General features: G+C 38.6%; 1 protein-coding gene across 9 annotated transcripts in view; it reads right to left on the reverse strand.

Annotated features, from left to right (window-relative positions):
* Positions 1-22,055, reverse strand: part of LOC109480008 (kazrin-like) — a 76,858-nt gene that overhangs the window by 28,299 nt on the left and 26,504 nt on the right. For 2 of the 9 annotated variants that reach the window (XM_019782127.1, XM_019782129.1), the window contains exon 1: positions 17,674-18,145. The exons of 4 other annotated variants lie outside the window; for them this stretch is intronic. In XM_019782127.1, coding sequence (XP_019637686.1) covers positions 17,674-17,812 — 139 coding nt within the window. In that variant the 5' untranslated portion in view covers positions 17,813-18,145. Of the gene's footprint in view, positions 1-1,793; positions 1,903-17,673; positions 18,147-22,055 lie in introns of those variants that run through there. 3 more of the 9 variants (XM_019782125.1, XM_019782133.1, XM_019782131.1) reach the window with 3 other exon arrangements.

Raw genomic sequence — 22,055 nt, forward strand, 5'->3', positions numbered from 1 at the left:
AGGATATCACATGCACATGTCGTACAAGTGAAGCAATTTTAATCCATTATTTCTCAAACTTGACAGCAAGTTTCTGGTAAATGAATCGTCTCGATTATTACGTGCATTAATAAAACACTGAAGACACTGAAATGAATTTTCTACTATGATATATTATTGCTTCCCCAAACTTTCATTTTTCTTAATTGTCCTTCATTTGGATGACATGTTTGCAAACCAAGATATAACAAGGCTACAGCAAGAATATAGGAATGAGTGAAATTCAATGTTAGCTGTCATATTATCCATAATCCATTGTGTATATACATTGCATATAATATGGACATGTTGTCCCTATAGTGTAAAAAATCTGTTTTTAGTGAGATTATTATTAATCCAACAAGACCTGTATATCCTTCCATTGCAGACATGTGTAAACACTGCAGTAATGAAACATGTACTAGTGATTTATCATGTTGTTTTGTAACTACAAGTTCAGCTGTGTTGAACACAAGGCAGCTGAGAATGTTTAGGCCACACCAATCTAATTTCTTGGTTAACGGATTTGCCCCCTTCATTTTTTTCTGATTTGCAAATAAAAATAAAAATTCAGAATCAACTGCAAAATGCTCATATTTTGCCCTGAACAGTTGAAAACAGTCCTTTTTACCCTAGTTGTTACAGTTATTCCATCTTTCAATGCAATGATATCATTAAAAATTCAAAATTCATTGTTTAAATTTTGAACCAGCCTGGTGGGTTGACTTCAGGGCTCCTATCGTATCATTTTGGGCCATAATAGGATACCTAGGCCTGTTTTTTTTTTTTTCGCCCACCCGCTCCATTATTTTTCTAGAAATATCCGTTAACCAAGAAATTAAATTGGTGTGGCCTTAGGGGTGTTTGTAATGCTACATGGAGTTGGAGAGTCCTGTGCATAGTATCAGGGCTCGAAATTCATTTTTGGCAATAGGTGCACTGGTGCACCCAACCTAAAAAATTAGGTGCACAAAAAATTTTGGGGTGCACCATATGAAACAAAACCTACTAGTATTAATTGCAGGTCTTACTGCTCCTCTTCTGAGCTTGAATCTAAAATGAGAGCTAACTTCAAAATCTTAAACATTACTACAACAAAGATTTTATATTTTTCTGATACTTAGAGACCAAGAATATCTGGTATACTAGTATACACTTCTAATGTTAAAAATTCCTACAAAAATATTTGGGTGTGCACCCACAGAAAAAAATTAGGTGCACAACTCCAATTTTGGGTGCACTAAGGTGCACATGCACCCAGTATTTCGAGCCCTGGTAGTATGTATAACTTGGTAACATATTAGACGCCATTACACAATCGGTTAAAACTTTGTACCATGACCTTCACGGTGAATAACCTTGGCTAACCCATGAGGTTTGGGACCAGGTAATTTCTTTTCGCAAAATAAGATATAACAAAAGCTGAACTTCTAAAAGCAAGAAACACAGTATGAACAGACTTTACCTTGCCTCTTAATCGCATCCATAGATGCTAATAAATTATTACAAAGGCAATGTAAAATGTTCATTTCTTCATGGCTGGAATAGCTAATGTTACAATTGAAGTACTGACCAAGAACTTGCTACATGTACATGTATGCTTCACTTACGCCAAACAATATCACAGTAACTTCAAAACTGCTGTTAACAGATTTCAAAAGCAGATTTCTATTCCATATGGTACAGACTATGTTCCTATACCATATACCTTAAGGATAAGTAAACATATACTGATCATTAGCAGTTGACGATAGCACATAAGAACAACGACAAACCTTGATCTTGCTCACAACAAGAATCCATTGTAACTCGCAGCTCTAGTACCCTCTCCAGAGACGCTTTCACTCCCACAAACACTGAGGAAACTTCACTCCGTCACCCCACCCATGGAAATAAAAGCCCTCCCTATCCCTCCCAATGCTGTCACAAATGTGAAAGTTGTCCTGAAATGCCAGCCACAGCCACAACCTTTACCAGAGGAGATTTGGGGATGAGAGAACACATCTGGCCCAGCCATCCCCAGCTACAAACACCATTAAGCAGTATTATGGGATGTGAAGAAACTATCGAGTTTCTGGGCATACAGAGAGCCACTTGTTTAATGTACTTTGGCCCTCTTGCAGCTAATACAGCATTTGCACAGCAGGGGACCTTCTGTTACCCTCTACAATGTGGACATTTGACTCGACATGAGTGTCTAAATAACACATTTTTGCTTAGTTAGTACTTTCTCTTTTTCTAGCAGCTCAAATGGTAATTATCTATGACTAGGCTATCAAGAAGTTCCAAAATGTAACTGGTGTAAGCTCCAAATTTTTACACCTGTAGAAAACTCAAAACTAAATATTGTTTTGATACCTTTGCATTTAAAACTGACAAAATTATTAACTTCAGAACCAAATTTGATTATAGAACATGACATAATAAAAAAATGTAACCAGCAATGTTGTGAGAAGTACATCTAATAATTATCACTTCATAATAATATCTAATACCAATTCTACTGCATCAAGTATGAGATATACAATGTATAACTCAGGTAGGAGTTGTTTTAAGTTTTAATATAAACATAACAAAGCAAGGTGCACAATGTTAACAACTGTACTATGGTAACTCCTGGTGAAAGTAGTAGAAAGCAGACCTTGTTCCATCAGACAACACTTCCTTTGTTTAGCGAACAGGAAGGAATCCATGCATGAGCCTACTCTCCCTGGACCAAGTCAAAACATCAGGGCATGTTCTCATTTCCAACAGGTTTGAAAGACAAGCTGCAGACTGCAACTCAGAACACCTGCTGGACATCTTCACTGTACTGCTAGAACTTACAACTGACTTTTCTTAATCAACAGTATCATTTATTCTCAACAAATATTATGTTGTATTATTTGAGCTAGCTGTTTCATTCCATTTTAGAATACTAAAAGACTTTGAAATGAAAATAAGTTTATGTATGAGATATAAATTATTCATGCAGTCTTTTATGAGATTGGCGAACTTACATTTTGAGCCTCTGTAAAAGGAAGTTTTATTTTATTGCACTAATGAACAACATAACAGTTGGCTGTACATGTAACAACATGTAACACATATGTAAGAAGCTCCCCCTACCAATTTTGCTAAGATCTTCAGTGCCTAGCTACATGTACATGTAGGTTGCTGCAGAATACATGTCATGTAGAGTACATTTCCTCTATGGAGTTTACCAACAGTGATTCTCCAATATGGCCTGCCAATACATTTATATATTGAAAACATCAGCTTTAACTTTAGGTGTAGTTTTACTAAAATACATAAGTCTTTAATACTACATGCAATATGAATTAAGGATAATCATATACCTTTAAAACTTTTAGCAAATTGCATTGTAAATCTCTTTTGAATTTATGGTGTTGTATTTTGTTAAATGGAGCTGGCACAGAGATCAATATGGCAATCAATAGAGCATACCAATTATCAGTATCAAGAGAGCAGCAACAACTGAGGGCTACTGCAAATATGTGATAACAACATGCAGAAACAATAACCTGGCAAAGACCTGCCCTCACAATGGTGAACATACAGATCAAACGGATCAATTGTCCACATTACAGACACAGATATAAACTTCACACTTCAAAGGCATTTCTGTTTAAGGCTATGTCACTGATTAGCCAGGACAATCGATAGCAGGTCCAGATAGTGTCTTACTGGGCATGTTTTTACTAACCGGGGTCTGATCTTGGACACGCAACATGCTATAAGGTACACAGAATCAATACCTTCCACTTAGCAGGGGGTATAATTGTATTTTGATTGTGAACTGCAATGGCTTTATTGTCTCAATGTGGTAAAGATATGGTACTCTCCAAGCAGAGGTTTGGGTTTTGGGGGTATTTTTAGCATGTTTTTAGGCTTTTTATCGGGGTTTCTCTTTTGCACTGAATTTTTTTATTGGGTTTGGTGGGAAAAAAAATTCAGTGCAAAAGAGAAACCCCGATAAAAAAGCCTAAAAACATGCTAAAATGGCAAAAAACCCAAAACCCAAACCTCTGCTTGGAGAGTAAATATATGGCAGCTTTTGTTAGTCCTTCTGTTAGTTCATTTAATGACACTGAAGAAGAGTGTTGGATGTCACTCAAAATGTCTAGAAATTATCTCCGTAATTTATTCAGTAGTAGACTATTGTTTACCTGGATGCCTAACCTTCATCAATGTATGGTACCTCCTTTGTTTATACAGGTTTGGGAAGACCTTCACATCAGCTAAACTACAAATGAATGAAATGAAAAGAAAGACTTTACAATATCCCTAGCAGATGTCATTCTACAGACGACAAGCTGTCTTTATGTCTTCCTTTGTGGCAAACTGATTACATTACTTGTACTGTATGGCAGAGCCTACTATGATCCCATGCAACAGGTTGTGTGGTAGCCTTTGTGTCCACACTTCAACAGAAAGGCTGTTTATCCTTCCCTACAGCAAACAGTGTTGCACATCTGTGTATACTTGTAGTCAGTCACAAGTGTTTGCTGAGAGCAAAGTAATACACATCTGTTCTGCTGAAGACTCCTGTTCATTCATAAACTCATCTTCCGCGAATACTCAAGACTCTAATGTCTTATGTATGTTTCTATGCCAAAGGAAACTTTGTTCAGGAGAACTTGCACTTCTTGTTCCGCCGCTCAGAACCTTTCAGCGTGCCACTAGGTTCTCTTCCTGTTCTCATCAATACACCGTTAACATACCTCTCTCCAAGTCATTTTACAACAACAGCTTCTTTCCCCGGAATGCAAAATTATGGAACTCTCTTCCAAACAGTTGCTTTCTGTCCGACTGCAATCCACAAAGCTTCAAAACAAAGGTCCACCGCCATCTCCTGACATAACTACAATATACTCACTTTAGTACCTCTAGCTCTATGCCTAGAAGTGGCCAAAAATAATTGGCCTTGCATTGAGCGACACCGTTAAAAAAAACAACTGCCTTACAGCTGAAGAAAATGTACCACGTACAGTTCTATAAAGTATTTCCAACAGTGAATAGAGATGTTTACAAAAATACAGATGGACACTTCTGTATAAGCCTAAGGGCAAACGTTTTATTGTCTACCACCACAAATACTTGTTGGATAAACCTGGAGCTCAATGGCAGAACACAAGTGGTAATGTCTAGATTGGAAACTAGACATGCCTTCAAATCTCTGTCTGTCTACTGCACCTGTACAAACCTTCTCTCATTGCCTGCTTGGATTAGCTTTGAGAATTATCGCAATGGAAAGACAGGTAGTGAATATGGGAAAGATCAAAAGACTCAGCGATTTCCAATTACGTAAACCTTGCTGCTTTAACACACTTTTGCCTTTGATCTTAGCTAAGCATGTCATCCCAGTTAATCAACAGGTTGTACTTATAAACCTGCTTTCCCCTCTGGTCTCTCAGTCACTGACGAAAGCTAGTGGATACTAGCTGAAACGTCTGACGTTTTCAAAATCATATCCAGTTGCTTGAGTAACTGTTTTTTGGCGTATCGTATTACCTGGATGTCTAACCTTCATCGACGCATCCCAGTTACTCACCAGTCAAAAATGTACTGAAACTAGCATTTAGTCACTTCCGATTGGAGCTATTTAATTTGACAAGTTGATGACATCTACACTGGTTCAAATTGAATTAAAATTGTACAGATTCTACACGTGGATATCTGTGTGTTACAAAGGGGGATTTTGTTAAATAGACCTACCAGTGAATACAAGCAACCATTATATAAACTCTAAGCTTCAGTTGGTCAACAAGTAGAAGGCTTTGCAACATTAGACCATCTGTAAAAACAAACATTTCTTTATCTTTCAGAGTAAGTTTATGTTGACAATCTACTGCACACCAGATGAACAGACAATTTGACTTGCCGACGGGGATTAGTCTTTTCCAAAGATAACACACCTGGCTTGAACACATACCGGTAGACAGGTAACTCTCCACTATGTCCAACATATGAAGAAAACAGACAAAAGTTGATGCAATCCATAGCTTCCCAAACTATGCAACCTCACTCAAAATCAGACATCTTTAATATGCTCCTTTCATGTCCTACTCAGATATCAGTGTACGTTGGAAAATTCATATTTGAATCACTACAAAAGCGACACCATATTGTAAATGGCTGATATATCCCCTGAATTACAGAATGTAATACTAATAATACTCTTCCTAAGAAAACACAATAGATTTATCTTTAGTATCATTATGGACTATCCCGTTAGAATTATATCTTAGTATTAGTTTATGTTTGTACCATTGTTGTTTCTTTGCCATACATTGTACCATCTACAGTTGTTGAGCAATAAAGTTGATTTGATTTGATATGTGTAACAGGTCACTCTCTCACTGAACCAAATAAACAACCTGAAGACATACCTGTAGATGATGATGGCTCATCTAAAAGACTTGCTAGCCTTTGTTGTTTTATCAATTAAGATGTTTAAGTGTGTTCTATAACGTTACTTCATTTTCTGTACTATGTTCAATAGTTTTTGCCTTACATTGTACCATGTACAGTTGTCATGCAATAAAGTTTTTCTCATTGAGACTTATAATAGACCACATGCCTGGTCTGGATGCAAAGTCACAAATTGCAACACATTGTAACATTTAAAACCTTTGACACAAATGTCAGCTAAAACTTAAGTAAAAGATGCCACAGAAGGATGGTCAGGAAACCTGTCCTTGGTCAGAATAATCTCCAAGCAGATCTTTCGGTGGCAAGACAGTATCTATTGGTCACCCTCTGGCCAATGGATACTGTCTTGCCACCGAAAGATCTGCTTGGAGATTAGGTCAGAAAAGTCTGTCCATTTTGCTCTTAGTTGATATGCAGGTATATGGACACAAGTCATGTTGTGACTGAAGAATGGCTGTTATAAGACCATTTTTGCTACACTAAAAATCAGAAATTGGGTTACATGTACACCTTATCAGCTAGACTGGGCAGAGTACACTACTCTCCAAGCAGAGGTTTGGGTTTTGGGTTATTTTTGGTGTGTTTTTAGGCTTTTTTATCAGGGTTCCTTTTTTGCACTGGAATTTTTGGGGGTAAGAAAAGAAACTCCAATAAAAAAGCCAAAAACCATGCCAAAAAATAACCCCAAACCTCTGCTTGGAGAGTAAGGGTACACACCCCCCTTGGGCAGCCTGTGGTCTTTTGGCAGGGCCTGGCTAGGCTGGCTGGTGTCCAAATGTGGTGGGTGGGAATCTCAGGAGGGGGTGATAACTCCTACACCACAAGAATGTCAACAAACCATCATCCCTGGACAAGCCTGATAATCTGCTGTCACAACAGGGCGTAAATCAATTAGTGCAAGCAAGACCAGTAATCTCCAGGCAGATCTTTTGATGGCTGCAAAATTCAGTATCAAATTGGCAAAAGAGGATCATTGCCAAGGCAGTAGTCAATTTCTGGTAAGCCACATACATGTATTTGACCTCAAATGATTTCCTTTTTAAGCTAATTTTCAACTTTACAAACATGTCCAGGAGTAAACATGATAAAGATATTTCCTAAAATAGTAAAAAAAATCTGAATCTATATAGTAATGTCTGTCTGGTTACTTTGGTGCCTACTTTAATGCCACCACTAACTAACAAAGAACATTTTGGTTGCCGCATAACTTCATCAGTGATTATTTGTATATAGGAAAAGCAGATCAAGACATAATGTTCCCAACTTCAAAAAGTTTTTACAATATTTTACAGCTACAAAGATTTTCATGCCTACCCCTAGTCCTACTCATTCACAAGAAGCCAAATACAACTTTTCCCAAGGATACACACATCTGTAGCTCCTAACCATGTTTTGTATACATCCAGTATCAGGTGCAGGTACAATGTATTTAACACTGCATGTAACGACTTACTACCAAAAAAGAAGTCAAAGATAGAAGAATAACTGTCTCAGCCAACAAGACAGCTATTGCTAACTTATATGAAGTTTCATGATTGGAGCTATGGTGCAAACTTCTTCTACAAGTAACAAGTATCCCACTAATCAGACACATGTGTAAGACTTTATTTTAATGCCTGAGTGAACATTTACTTCAGCAACAGAGCAGGGCCTTGCCAGGGGGCATTTCTCACTCAAGTACTGTACTGTCAACAGAGTATCAGCAGGCAACAAACACGGCAACACTGGGGCGCTCTGGAGCGTACAGCAATTTGTCAAGAGTGACCGCTTCCCTCAAGTTTAGCATACAATCAAAAAACCGTGGGGTCGTGTGGTGTAACGGCAGAGCATTCAGCTCAGAACCAAGAGGTCCCGGGTTCAAATCCTGCCATGTCACAAGTCTTGTGCACTTGGGAAAGGCACTTTACACAACTTTCCTTACTTCATTTAGGTGATAATGAGTATGCCAGAATGATCATTGATATCATGATTGTGGGCATTAAATAAAACCAAACCAAACCTTGCAACCAAAAGGTTAAAACGTTTTACTGGAAATTCTTTCACCTACATGTATACATGCAGTAATTTTTAGGCTTGCCTTCTAAACCTTTCTGGTAAGTGGAAATATCATAATTTCACGCATTAACTAGCAAATCAAACCCAAAACCTTCTGTGCAATGCAGTTTTCAAATGCCTCGGCAGCCAATAACGTGCACGAACTTGCTGACATACAAGTATCTATCATTTGGACTTTTGGCACACAACGTTTTCTAATGCATACAAATCCTGTTGGGTAAAACTACAAGATGACTAGGTACAAGATACATAAATTTATGTTATGGGTGAACTTGGCTGAGGTTTCACACATGATCTATGCAATATGTCACAGGTTCTATACCTACTTAATGACCTTAGACCCATGTGCGTATACCTCCCCTTTGTCTATCCATCTAAATGCATGCTATTAATGGCTTGACTCAGGAATTTAAAGAATGTATAAATGTCTAACACATGTGTACATATCTTGTTTGTACTCAAACAGAAGACAGACTGATTGGCAAAGTCTTTGTCCAGAGAAAGTGGCATTTTTAAACAGGATGACTTGACAGTAAATTATGATAAGATTGCTACTAAATGTTTGCTTTAATATCAGCATTCCTATGATATTGATTTTAATGGCTATAATCTCCATTTAAATTTTATGTTTGTATTTGATCTGCCAACATATTTTTAGAAAGATAGGCCACTAGCTTTATGAACTGCAACATTTTCAAGAAGGAAATTTGATACACAATTTACAGTAATAAAATATGATTCGGTCATATCTTCACCTAATTTGAAATACAGCACACAAATCAATGAGTAACTCCAGGTGAAACAGGGCCTCAAGGACCCGTGGCCAGGCAGGCCATCATTTACCAAAAAGTGCCTGTTAGAATCGCTTTTCAAAGCAATCAATTTGAAAATAGATTTTTCTCTTCAGTAAAATGTCAAAATAAATCAGTCTGTTCAGCTACATGTAGAGCTATGTATGCGTGATATTTTCATAATATTCAGCTAAAATAAGGATCTTTGACCATAATTACTTATTCAGTTTAAATAATGCAGATTTATACATAGGCTTTTGTCCTAAAATAGCTTACTGATAAGCTGTAATTTGCAGAGTGACCATCTCAGAATGAGTCAAACAAGTGTGTCACGGCACAGCTAAATTCTGATCAGAGAAATGCAGCTGCTTGCACTAAAGTCTCTTTAATTATTTACAGTGCGGACCAAAATCAATTGTCCCTGAGCTATTATGTAATCTCTCTCAAATGAATAAACAGGATCCCTCAATAAGATTCTTTTTATATTCTAAAGGTTAGAAGGGCAGTATTTTACCTGCCTGACATCCTTGGCAGTACTGGCAGTAATGTTTTAAAAATAATTATATTCTCAACAGGTTAAGGTAAGATTCTAGCTTTTTTCCTTATCTTACATTATAACAGATAATATACATGGGATAACAATTACCTTTTGATATGCTACTAGCTAATCTACATCTCCAAATTACTATGATTTCTTCACCAACAGTTTAGTATCATATGTTGGTCAGCACTTCACAATCTTATGTTATGGAGACTTCTTAAAACATACCTCCGTTTTCCTGGCCCTGGGTTTCCATGGAAACAGCAATCACAAATACCTCAAGAACATCAAGAAAGCACAAGAAGAAAGAACCTTCTTGCAAGATGAGTACGCTGAGCGATCTGCCGTACCCAAAGCCCTAAGCCAAACACTGCAGGCCAGGGAAACTAGCACAGGAAACGCAGGAAGCCACCGCTTCCAGGAGACAGTCTTACCAGAAATAGATCGAAATTCCAGGGCAAGGGTGACTCTGTTCTGATTCTTGTTGATGTCTTATGCTGAATGGCTTGAGTTCTCTCCTCCCCCATGGCCTACTGTGTAAGGCCACACCGACTTAACTTTATGGATGACATCCATGCGCGCATTGATTTTTGCCTGTCGCCCTAAAAAAAAAAAGATCACCTCCACCGAGGCTCTGGCCTGGCTCTAGGCCTGGGTAGTCCATAGTAGTCAGCGACAATACGGAGCCGGGCACCCAGGCTATCGACTCCACGACTCAAGAACTCGGTACATAAGTACAGTACCGATTCATAAATGCCGAAACAAGCCAGCATGTGCCGGCTTGTCGTATATGTCACTAAGTACTGTCGCGAATTCACAATACCAGCTTTGTATTCCTGTGGTTTAGTAGTATTTTTATTTTTGGCCGGGATTTTTTTTTTATTCGCCCGCGCGCACTAGTTTGTGGCTCTTCAGAGGATGTCATCCATAAAATTAAATCGGTGTGGCCTAACTGTTACTGTGTGTTAGTTCCTGTGCTCCCAATACCTCTCCTCTCTGCCCACACACAAGGAATAATTGATGGATAAAATGTCTGTGGACCAACCATGTCTGGCTCAGATGGTTTTAGTAACTCGGGCATTACAGAATGTCTGGCAGGAAACTGAGAATTTCCCTTTTCACTTGATAGACAAACAGTACTGGTGATATGTCTTGTTCTGGTATGTCCGGTGTCCCCACTCTCTGTTGTCCATGCGTCGCACAGTGGGCTCAAAAACTGATGTGAACCAAAATCACAGTTTCAAGATTCTAGTATCTTGTAGTCGAAGCAACTCTGTAACAATCTAGTGTCTATGGCCAGTATAACATTCAAGTAAGCTGATTCAATTCAACAGAATTGGATTTGATAGTTACATATTTTTTCTTCAAAACTTGTTGCTGTATGACATTCTGGATTCTTACTTTCCTTATGAAAGAACAACTTTTTCTACAGACGAGAAGAATACATTGTACACATTTTCTACAGACGAAAATCTTCCAAACTCTGTTGGTTAATCCATTTGTACCTCGATTGAAAAGGTCACATCCAAAAAGAAGAAGTAGAATAAAAAGGTCACAATATTGATTTTCAAGAGTGCACAATGACTGCATGGGACAATGATTTAATGGGTCAAAAGGACACACAATACAAATGTGAGGGATTAATTCAAATCTTTTCATCTATTTTCGAATACCTCTAGAGCCCTGATAGAATTATAGACTACTTGTTCTGGGTCCAATAAGATCAGGATATGCACAATGATTTATACACATCTATTCCTTTGTTCTGTCTACAGAAATACTATGTGATGTTGTAATGGTGTATGTGGGAGTGGGTGGTGTATAGGTCACATAACAACAGATAAGGTTCACCCACCTACACACATGGGCTGTGCATGTAAGTTGTAACTTCCCACACAAGTACAACAGCTGTTACTAGTGTTCCAGACAATAATCACAGCCTTGAGGGCTATACAAAGGGCAGGGCTGTTACAAGGATAATTGTAGCACCAACTATCAACTCCGTGATTCTATATCTGGTTTCCATCTACAGCTATTACAATTCCATTTGCAACATCTTATCATATCTGATAATCAAAAGTCAGAACTCTACTGTACATTTCCTATTCATGTAGCACATATACAGTGTTGTCTAATTTAGATGCCGACCATACATTCTACGAATCAATTGGATTTATACACATGTGCAGTATTTATAAATCAGGCATTGTAAAAGCTCCCTTTGGATTTCAACCCAGAATGCCGTCCATAACTGGAACAGTTTTGGGACAGCTTGCATTGGTAGACGACAGGCTAGATTCTTAGCGAGGGTTAGTATGCCAGTCATGTCAGCCTAGGTCAGCCACAAAACCAATTGAGGGCATGAACTATGTTTGTTTGTAACCTAGTATTATCTCTGGTGGGTAGTCTCACCCCTCCTACTGTTAGGTACTTGTTGTGGGTGTTTATACTAGTGAAGAAGGAAAGAAAAACTCCAGACATTATCAATGGATTTCCATACCTTATTCTCTTGGTAGAACCCTCAGTTTGTATGCCTCAAAAGAATGACAACTACATTGTTGATATTTCTTTACAACAATTTCATTCTTGTAAGAATTGTTTCGTCTTTTGTGTCTGAAATATTTTTTTCACCTGCTGTCAAGACACTCTACTGACACCAGATCCTACCTTTACCCTTCCCACCTGGGAACTAAGCTTCCTGAATCCGGCCTGAGGAAAGGTCTGTCTTGGCAAGGTACCAGTACGATTTGGCTTATAAACCTTACATGTTTTGATTACAAAGGAACACAGAGTGCCAAGTTATACCTCTTTTGGTGCCCAGCCAAAATGTGGGACATGTAATACATCTGCCAACAGACAATGGTTCAGATAACTTCAAGTGGTGAAATCTGAGAATTTTACCCTTTCTAGAGAAATAGCTGCTAAGGGGGTAGCCTCTACATGTACCTGGCTTTGGAAATGGCTGGAAAGAGTAAAAATTGGCCAAATAGATAGATAACATGCCAGGGGAATTGGTCCGCTGAAGGAGTAAGTTTGCATGTTGTCTTCATATTGGCCAGTTTCTACTCTTTCTAGCCACTTTCATGTACAAAATGACTAATAAACTGGTGGATGTCCCAACTACTAAGTACCTAATACCAGCCAAGAAGAGAACAAGAAATAGCCATGCCTTCAAGTACCAGAGTTATCAACCAAGGATTGAGGTGTTCAAGAATTCATTCTTTCCTAGAACCATTGCAGAGTGGAACTCACTGTCACCAAGTACAGTAGGGGCATTGTCAATAGATAGCTTTAAACAAAGTCTAGAGCTAAAAGTTCAAAGGTTAGGTGTAACAAGTCGATCGGTGTAAAATAGCCAGCTGCCACCGCGCCGCGTGTCTGCGAAGCTGGTGTGTTACGCCGAAAGGCGGTTATACCGGCTATACAGATACAGATACACTTTCAAAGCCTGGTTGAGGCAAGAGGCCAAAGCTGAATACACAAATACCAGGGATAATTGCCACGACAGGTAATATGGGGATCGCTTGCAATTTCAATCCTGGAGTCGTGACAGTTTTGTGTGGTGACAACACACCTGTCTCTTCTCGTTTTATCCATACGACCTTTCTGAGCCCCTGCAGGCCACTTGTTGACAGCTGTACAGGACCTCTCCATGCCTGTGTGTTGAGTGAGCTGTAATCCTGCTGTGATACAGCTGTCCAACTGACAGCACCTACAAGCTGTACCAGCACAACAGGTTCACTCTGGGTGAACTACTAGTATCACACACGTTTTGTAGGTCAGCTTACCAGTACCATTTACTATAGGTCCAAAAAAAATCTGTCAATGAATGGCCTACTGGTACAATTATTGTATACATGCATTTCTAGACATTGTAATAATTACATGTACAGTAGATGGTATGTACATCAGGAAGAATATGTGATACTGACTACTCTCCAAGCAGAGTTTGTGGGGGAATGATCGTTACCTTTTTATATATGGCCATTTTTTTTTGTCCTGACCCCCACCCGTTGGTGGCCGCGGACCTTCTCTGGCTAATGGATACTGCCTGGCCAATTTGATGACTGTCTTTTTGCCACCAATACATATCTGCTTGGAGATTAAAACTGACCAAGTAGTTTTGTTGGTGGTGATCTACTAGTAATTTTTTTTTCAAAGACCACAATATGTTTGCTTCCATTTTTTGTACATGACAACTATGTACATACCAGTACTAGTTAGATATTACACAAACACATTTCTATTCCTATTCCCTATGGTTATGAAATGTTTCTGTCACCAATCTTATGTTCAGTATCTGATGAACACAAAAGGCATACATTGTAAAGTTCCTCTGACATACACACAACTGCAATACATTTTCATTTGGAATACGTCCAACCAAAGCAAGTGTTGACTAAGCTTCCCATGTGTGGGTTCCAGACAATTTGGCCTCTTGAAAGACAGCCAGGCAGGGTTAACCTTTGTAGCAAAATGCACCATGGGAGAGTTCCCTTCAAACAGTATGCCACCAAACAAACATCCTGCTTTCCTGTATGATGTCATTTCCCGAACATCACAAAACATCACAGGTCACAAATAAAGTCACATGCCCGTAGCCAAGGGGGGGGTTGGGGGGTTCGGAAGAACCCCCCCCCCACAAGGCTCAAAGGTCCACTTTTTGGTCCACTTTTTATGTAAAGGTCCACTTTTTAGTCTACTTTTTATGTAAAGGTCCAAGATTTTTCTTGAAAAGATGGACTGGAATCGTAGAAAAACTGCTCCCTTTGTCATTGAATAAAAATTTATCTCTGATTTTTTTCTTTGAAATCCTCTCAAAAACGCACGAAATGCCATTTTAGAAGGTTAATTTTTCAAAATTTTCCAAGGGAGCATGCCCCCGGACCCTCAATCAGTGGGAAGAACCCCCCCATTCAAAATCCTGGCTACGGGGATGAAAGAACAGCAATTAGTGATGTTGTGGTTGTTAAACATGCCGATATTAATGCCATGCTAGACCCTTTGTAATGTTATAGTCTTACATATGTGATAAAGATTAAAACTTTGATTCGGGAAGTAGAAATTAATCCTACAACAGATCAGAAATGACAATAAGAATGAGGCCAACGTGTACTAACGGAATGTGGCATCAAATCATGCTGATTTTCCTCCCAAAGCCGTGAGAAACTCACAACAAAGAGAGAGGCGATATCCTTACACCGACGACATTGTACACGTGTGGCGTGCTTGTTTACGAAGAAAGCCGACGCCGCCAACAGAAGCAAATACTAACAATATATCAGACAAGTAAATAAAAGAAATCTGACCAAGAAACTTTGTATAGGCTGGGCATTTTATTACACCTGTGATACCTGTAAACAAACGTGGACAGAGGCACTTGAAAGGGAAAATGTACACCTGGTTTTCAGACGAAAGGCAGAAAATGCTACAGTAATCTTGATTGTTTTCCCCATTATGTAACAATGGCCAGACTTCCAGCTTTTACTAAGGCCTCCCCACGTGGCAAAAGTCCTCTGAAAACATGATATTCTGCCTTTGTGCGTCCATGGTGCCCCACCTAGAGCATTCTGCATTGTACACATCCTGTTTTTACAAGTGAAGGAACTGAAAAGAAATTTCAATCCCAAAGATACAAAAATACTGCCATAAAGATACATGTACTTGAATGTGTGGATCAAAAATCTTTTTCCCTGCTGTGAGAAACGACTATAATTCGTTCAAAATGTACATTGTACTTGTAGGAGTATTGTGATACTGTCCCAACCTATTCTTTTATGGTTGCTCCTCTACATAATTGCAAACTTGCAAATTCAAAAATACCTATGTTCCACAAAACTTTGTTACCGATATGTACTATCATGACAGGACCAAAAACTATTGGCATGATTTAAACCAAGACTTACAACATACAAATCACCATTATTTTACTGTCCAGCTAACAGAGTTGTCAAAATTCTTCAAGACAGACATTCATTACGTTCATGACAGACATTTCCGGTAATATTTCATAATTTGTAACCATCATCTGCAGTAGCACAATGCGTGACCTATAATTTGCATCAAAGGAACCACTTCTTTTCCTTACGACAATAACAGGTGTGCACCTGCGAGTGACAGGTCGTGATGATAGCTTCAGGGTAGGAAATTGACATAATTAGATGAATTACTGCCTTTTGTGAGGCTGGAAACCTTGTTACACAGAAAAAGACTGACATTAGAAAACAACTAAGATATGATTTCAAAAATTTACCTCCCCACATCACATAGAGAAGACGGCTACATTGGCATCGCAAGAATTGGGTCCTACACTGGTAAATACATCAATGAGGATTCAAATGATAAAGACAATGTTGCAAAGAGTTTCACCTTTGAATTGTAACAATTCAACCTACAGCATTCCTCATCAGTGTGACCATTGACACATCAACTGGCACTACGCCAAAATATTTTCAAGCATGCAATCCAGATGTGGGCAGAATCCATAAAGTGGAACAAAAACTATTATCAAATGTAATAAAAGCACTGGTCACACCTGGTTCCACTACCCTAGCTGTTAGAAAAATCATCTTCAGAGTATAATTTCTGTCAAGCCATTGCTGGAAAACAAAGACTAATAAGAACAAACGACTCCAATCAGCAAGCAGTCATGCATACATCACAAACAAAATCCCACTTCAAAAGCATCTCTACCAGTGCAAACTGAGTGTCTTTGAAACAAATCATGATTACACACATTAACAAGCATGACGACAAATTTTGTAAAATGATGCCATAATGTCAACTAATACCGTAACCTCAACAGTCAAGTGACACCCTGGGTCTCTGCATTTGGTGACACAAGTGCCTCTCAACTTGACAGTGAAGTGCATTTGGTATTTTCTTCCAAAACAATCTGTCAGCCCTTGAACATTAATCTTTGCTTGAGTACAAATACTTCAACAACAAAACCTATTGTGTGCTTTATTAATCTCTGTATGAAAATTGCATTTTGAAGCTCCTGTTGTGTTGCCACTATAGAGGAATGTGTGACAGACACTTTGTCCCCAGAACAATACATGAACACTACGATGCTTTCTGTTATGGACTCTTTGCCATTCAGTTTACAGATTGTATAAAATTACCACCCCCATCAGGTTTTTGAAATGTAAATGTAACCAGGCCATAACAAAGCATATAATTGCAGCTTCATTATTGTAATGGGCTAGATCACAGGGACAGTAGGATGTGCTCTATGGACTGAAGAGTTGTTCTCACTTCACACAAAGGTAAAGCAAATATTGGGGAATTTTGGTGATTATCAAGTCCTTGCCAACAGCTCTATGGTGATATAATAGACAGTCTGAGACACCCAGAACATTTGTAGTTTTCTTCCCTTCACCATATTCTATCTTGGAAAAGATGAACAAACTTACAAAGATTATCCCTTGAAGAAATATCAGTATACATTTGTAATACATTGTACAAATAGATATTCATCATGAAATAAACATTTTCTGTCATGAAATATGCATCGTTTGTAAAAAAATATTGTAACCCTTTTGCTACAGATTAAACACTAAAGGCACCTCTTGTAATGAAAACACTAAACAGTTCAAATCTTGTAAGACAAAGCCATGTTTCTGCTGTCTAAAAAAATCATTTTCAAAAGACTGACAATTCAATGTTGTATCACACTCAAAGCATACCAGATACATATACACAGTCAGACAGATACACACACTTTGGTAAAAATTACACACACACAAACATGTAGGATTGGTATACAGTATAAACATACAAATGCTCCAACATACAACAAAGAAAGAATGACATACAAAGGAGAAACCTAACCTTCTTCTACCAGTACGCTTTGTCGTGAAAAGGCCCGTGTAAACGCATCGCACTTCTTGACGGGTGGGATGCCGTGTTTTGCAGGAGACCCATCCTCCTGTCCCACCTTCTGATCTTCCATTTGAAACCAAATCTTCATGTAACTGGCCGTCCCATTCAGTCCCCTGGGCAGCTAGTCACACACCGACATGGGGTCAACACAGAAAAGCCAGCGCTGCCCCAGTGAAACAATTTGTGTCACGTACAAAAGCGTCCCCCTGTACACATGGCCCAACGTCTGCGGCAGAGCTGTCAGTAACAAAGGCTGTCAGTAGGAGTGTCTCTTACTCCACCCAGGCTTCCACAGAGCTGCCACACAACTACATAATGACATTACCGGTCAGTGGGTGAAGTCACCAAGGACCTGGCATTAAAAAAGATTATATATATACGTGCAGCAGGACTGACAGATGGCAAATACTGGTCATGAATGGATGGATTAGGCCCCGGGGTGGCCTGTACATGTCTATTATTAGTGCCTGAATAGGACCGTAGCATTCAAAAATGCCTGGCAGTGAGGTGACAATGGAGAGGGTTCTCGGGAGCATACAATTTAGAACGTATCATTGGGAAGACTAATTTCTTTAAGAACTTGGGGATAATTCCTCATTAGCCAGTCACGCACCTCTTCAACACTTAATGACTCCGAGCACACATGAACTGTGGGACCCAAACAAATATTGTCTGTCTCGTTAATGATTACACTAACGGTCAAAACTCTCCGCATGATAAGTTATGTAACTTATCTGACTTATGCACGACAAACAAAGAGAAGCGGTTACCATCAAAGGTATGGCAGGCAATACATGCTTGTCAGAACGGGGAGTTGCCCACACATCAGCAAAAATAACGGCCACCAGCCCGCAAAAAAATCAATAGCTATTCGTGAAACGGTACATCACAATACTGGGCTGATTTCAACAAGCCCGCCCTGTCAGGGGAAGATAAATAGAAAAGTCCACAGGAGATTATTCCCCCCAGACATGTTAAAGAAGGGGAGATTAGGGCAAGCCGGCTGATCCAACCCCTGCCCCAGGTTACCACCAGTCACTGCCTGGATAACTCAAGGTGTGCACTCACATTAACATAAGGCTACAGCAAGTAATTTTTATGGATGACATCGGCGCGCGCATTAATTTTCGCATGATTTGGGGGAAAAAAACAAGAAATTTTGTTGCCTTCTGACAGTGGTCAACATGCCGAAAATGGGCAAAGATGCCTGTTGCCATGCCGGAAGGTGGATGGCAGTTATCTATGAAGAGAGGAGACAAGCTCTGATTTAATGTTTTGTTTCTTACTTTGATGCAGTGATACATTTGTATGTGATGTTGGCTGTGTATATGTGATGTTCCCACTGAATCAAAATCATTTGTACAATTATTGAGTCAAAATTTTAAATTGTAGGAACCTTGTTTTTTTCGGCCCACCTTGTTTTTTTTTTTGCCCGCTCGCATTAGATTTGGAGTCTGCGGAGGATGTCATCCATAAAATTTACTTGCTGTGGCCTAACTACATAAGCTGGGATAATGACTATGTCATCCTAGATAGATACAAATCACTCCTGGGAGACAGTACACCCTATACCTGCGGACATATTTTCTACATTACCAAATGTACATCTGCAACATGTCAACTTTAAATCACAGATAGTCAAGATGGGAGTATTCAGTTTCAGTATATAGCTCATGGCCAGATGAACACCAAACGCTACTTTTAATTATACGGTACCGTATGTATTATTGGTCTAAACAGTTTGAAATTAAGATCCCATTTGATTGCGACTTTCGAAGTTTTTGCAAATTATGCCAACATTTTCGAAAACACGTACTCAGGTATTTACATTTTTTATCTGATTTCAGAATATTTATACTATTTTCGAATTACTTAAAAATAATTAGAAAATATTAGAAATATGATTTAAAAACCCATGCAGTGACTTGGAATGGACTCTATTGCAGCATTGCTTATTTTGTTTGTCACCAAGAGAACAAGACAAACCGGTATCAAGAGAAACAGCTTTATAATATTAAATTATAATATCAGGAAAAAAATGAAGTCTCCACTGTGACAATCACTACAAAACAAAACAGGATCAAACATTCACAAATACTTTTATCTTTCAACAATGGAGTTATGTGTATTCCTTGCTTTCATCAATCCCATATATTAGGGACAAAGGTATCTGTATAGATAAAGATAAATTACTAGTAACCTACAAAAAGATAGCCTGGTTACCAAACCTATTATAGCTCCCGAGTCCTACATCCTCTCCGCAAATAGCGGAGAGGATGTAGGACTCGGGAGCTATAATAGGTTTGGTAACCAGGCTAACAAAAAGAACCACTTCACTTCAAAGATAGCAAGTCTGTCACAAAAAAGTTAAGACCATAAAGATGTAGATATCCACAAAAGAGTGAATCAAACATGTATTGATGACAAACAGAGAAGGGACAGAAATGTAACATATTTATAACATCTGTGTCCATAATATCACCAGAGTCCATAATATCGCCACCTTGAGAAACAGTGTGTTAAAGATATTTTACTGCAACATACTTTTGGTATGCACTACTTCACACATCAAATGTACATACCTAGGGTATGTTGCAGTAGAAATATCTTTAAGCACACTATTTCTCAAGGTGGCGATATTATGGACTCTGGTGATATTATGGACACAGACGTTAGCTTCAAGTGCAAGATCTTAATTGTGTTTTTTAGAAGGTGCAGTAAAAGAATATAAGAACAATAAATGACATGCCATTTGCACATTAATATGTAATTTTAATACAAACACCGATTTACTTGATTAAACATAGCTAATGGACTCCATTCCCATGACAGTTAGGTTTGTAAGATACCAATCAATATTGCTCATGAAACTAACAAAACACTGCATCTATTTCAAGGAATAAAGTCTTTTCACCTGCAGTGACATGGTCATCAACTCATCCTTTATATTGTCTCTACAGACATCCAAATTCCAAGTGAGGAATGTTATAAAGCTACAACCCGGGTCACAACCCGCCGTACGTGCTTTTTGTCCGTACGTTTTTTGGGAGGCTACGTCTGCTAGGTTTTTTCTGAAAACATAGGGAAGGAGTGGCGTCGACGCACGTCACTCGCACGTCAATCGCACGGTTGCGCAAGGTGTAAGAGTGTGGTCTGCACGTTACGTCTGGCCGTGAGTGGTTGCGTGCATTGTACGTTGCGCAAGTGGTAAGTGAGTTGTACGTGCTTACAACGTACGATCTCTGTGCGATTGCAACTTTACCGTAAGGAGGCCGTACTCACACGTGCTTCTTTCCGTCACTTAAGAGTAGCAGCATACTTTAAGTCAAAATAACAGCACTATAGGGTGGAAAGCACACAGGAAAATCTATAGCTACAAAAAGAAATTCTCAACAGCTTTCATGGCACAGTTAGGCCACACCAATTTAATTTGTTGGTTCTCAAATATTTTTCGGAAAAAAATATGAAGTGACAAGTAGGAAGAAAAAGACTTTCCTCAACTGTTGGGGGCAAAATATGAGCATTTTAGTTCATTCAGAACCAGAATCTTTTTTTTTTCTTGTGAAAAAAATGAAGAGGCAAATCCGAGAACCAACAAATCAAATTGATGTGGCACTATCAGCAACCCACAACTCTCAATGATCTAATCTGCTCTTCGTTCTGGACAGAAGTGTCCTAGAGAATTGACTCAGGTTGTTTGAGGTAAGATTGTTGTGATGTTGTTGTTGGTTTTTGTGGAATCCACAGTAAGCTGCACACTTTGATGTGTGTTTGTTGTACCAGGTACTACAAGACAACGGAATGGCAGGAATGAAGCACTTCAGGAATTTTTCACTGAGGACAGGTGAAGAAATTCCATATGTGCCAACCGTAGATGTCATAATTATTGTTGTATTACTACATGTATTAGACTTTAGAGCTTTGGAACCTATACTCTGTTACATGATAAAAAGTTTTTGAATATTCGAAACTCAACAGAGAAATATCAAAATATTGTAATTATTAGTTTTCCCCTAAAATCCTTATTGACAATAGGTATCGGTATGGTGTCAACTACCCTCCTTTTATAAATACAGCTGATTATTTGAAAGTTTACATAGAATGTTATACCAAATGTACATAGGATGTTATACCAAATATACATCAAAATAGAGTCATGTATGCAATGTATTCTCTTCGGAAACTGAATTAAAGAACCTTTGTCATTGAGAAAAGAATGAGGAATTTACATGTTACTTATACAAGAGTTTTTGTCATTCCTACTTTCAATTAGACTGAACAATAGACTTCTTTCATCATGTCAAGCTTTATATTTAACTGTCAAGAATATT

The sequence above is a fragment of the Branchiostoma belcheri genome, unplaced genomic scaffold, assembly GCF_001625305.1.
Source record: "Branchiostoma belcheri isolate BF01 breed outbred unplaced genomic scaffold, Haploidv18h27 scaffold5, whole genome shotgun sequence".
NCBI lineage: Eukaryota > Metazoa > Chordata > Leptocardii > Amphioxiformes > Branchiostomatidae > Branchiostoma > Branchiostoma belcheri.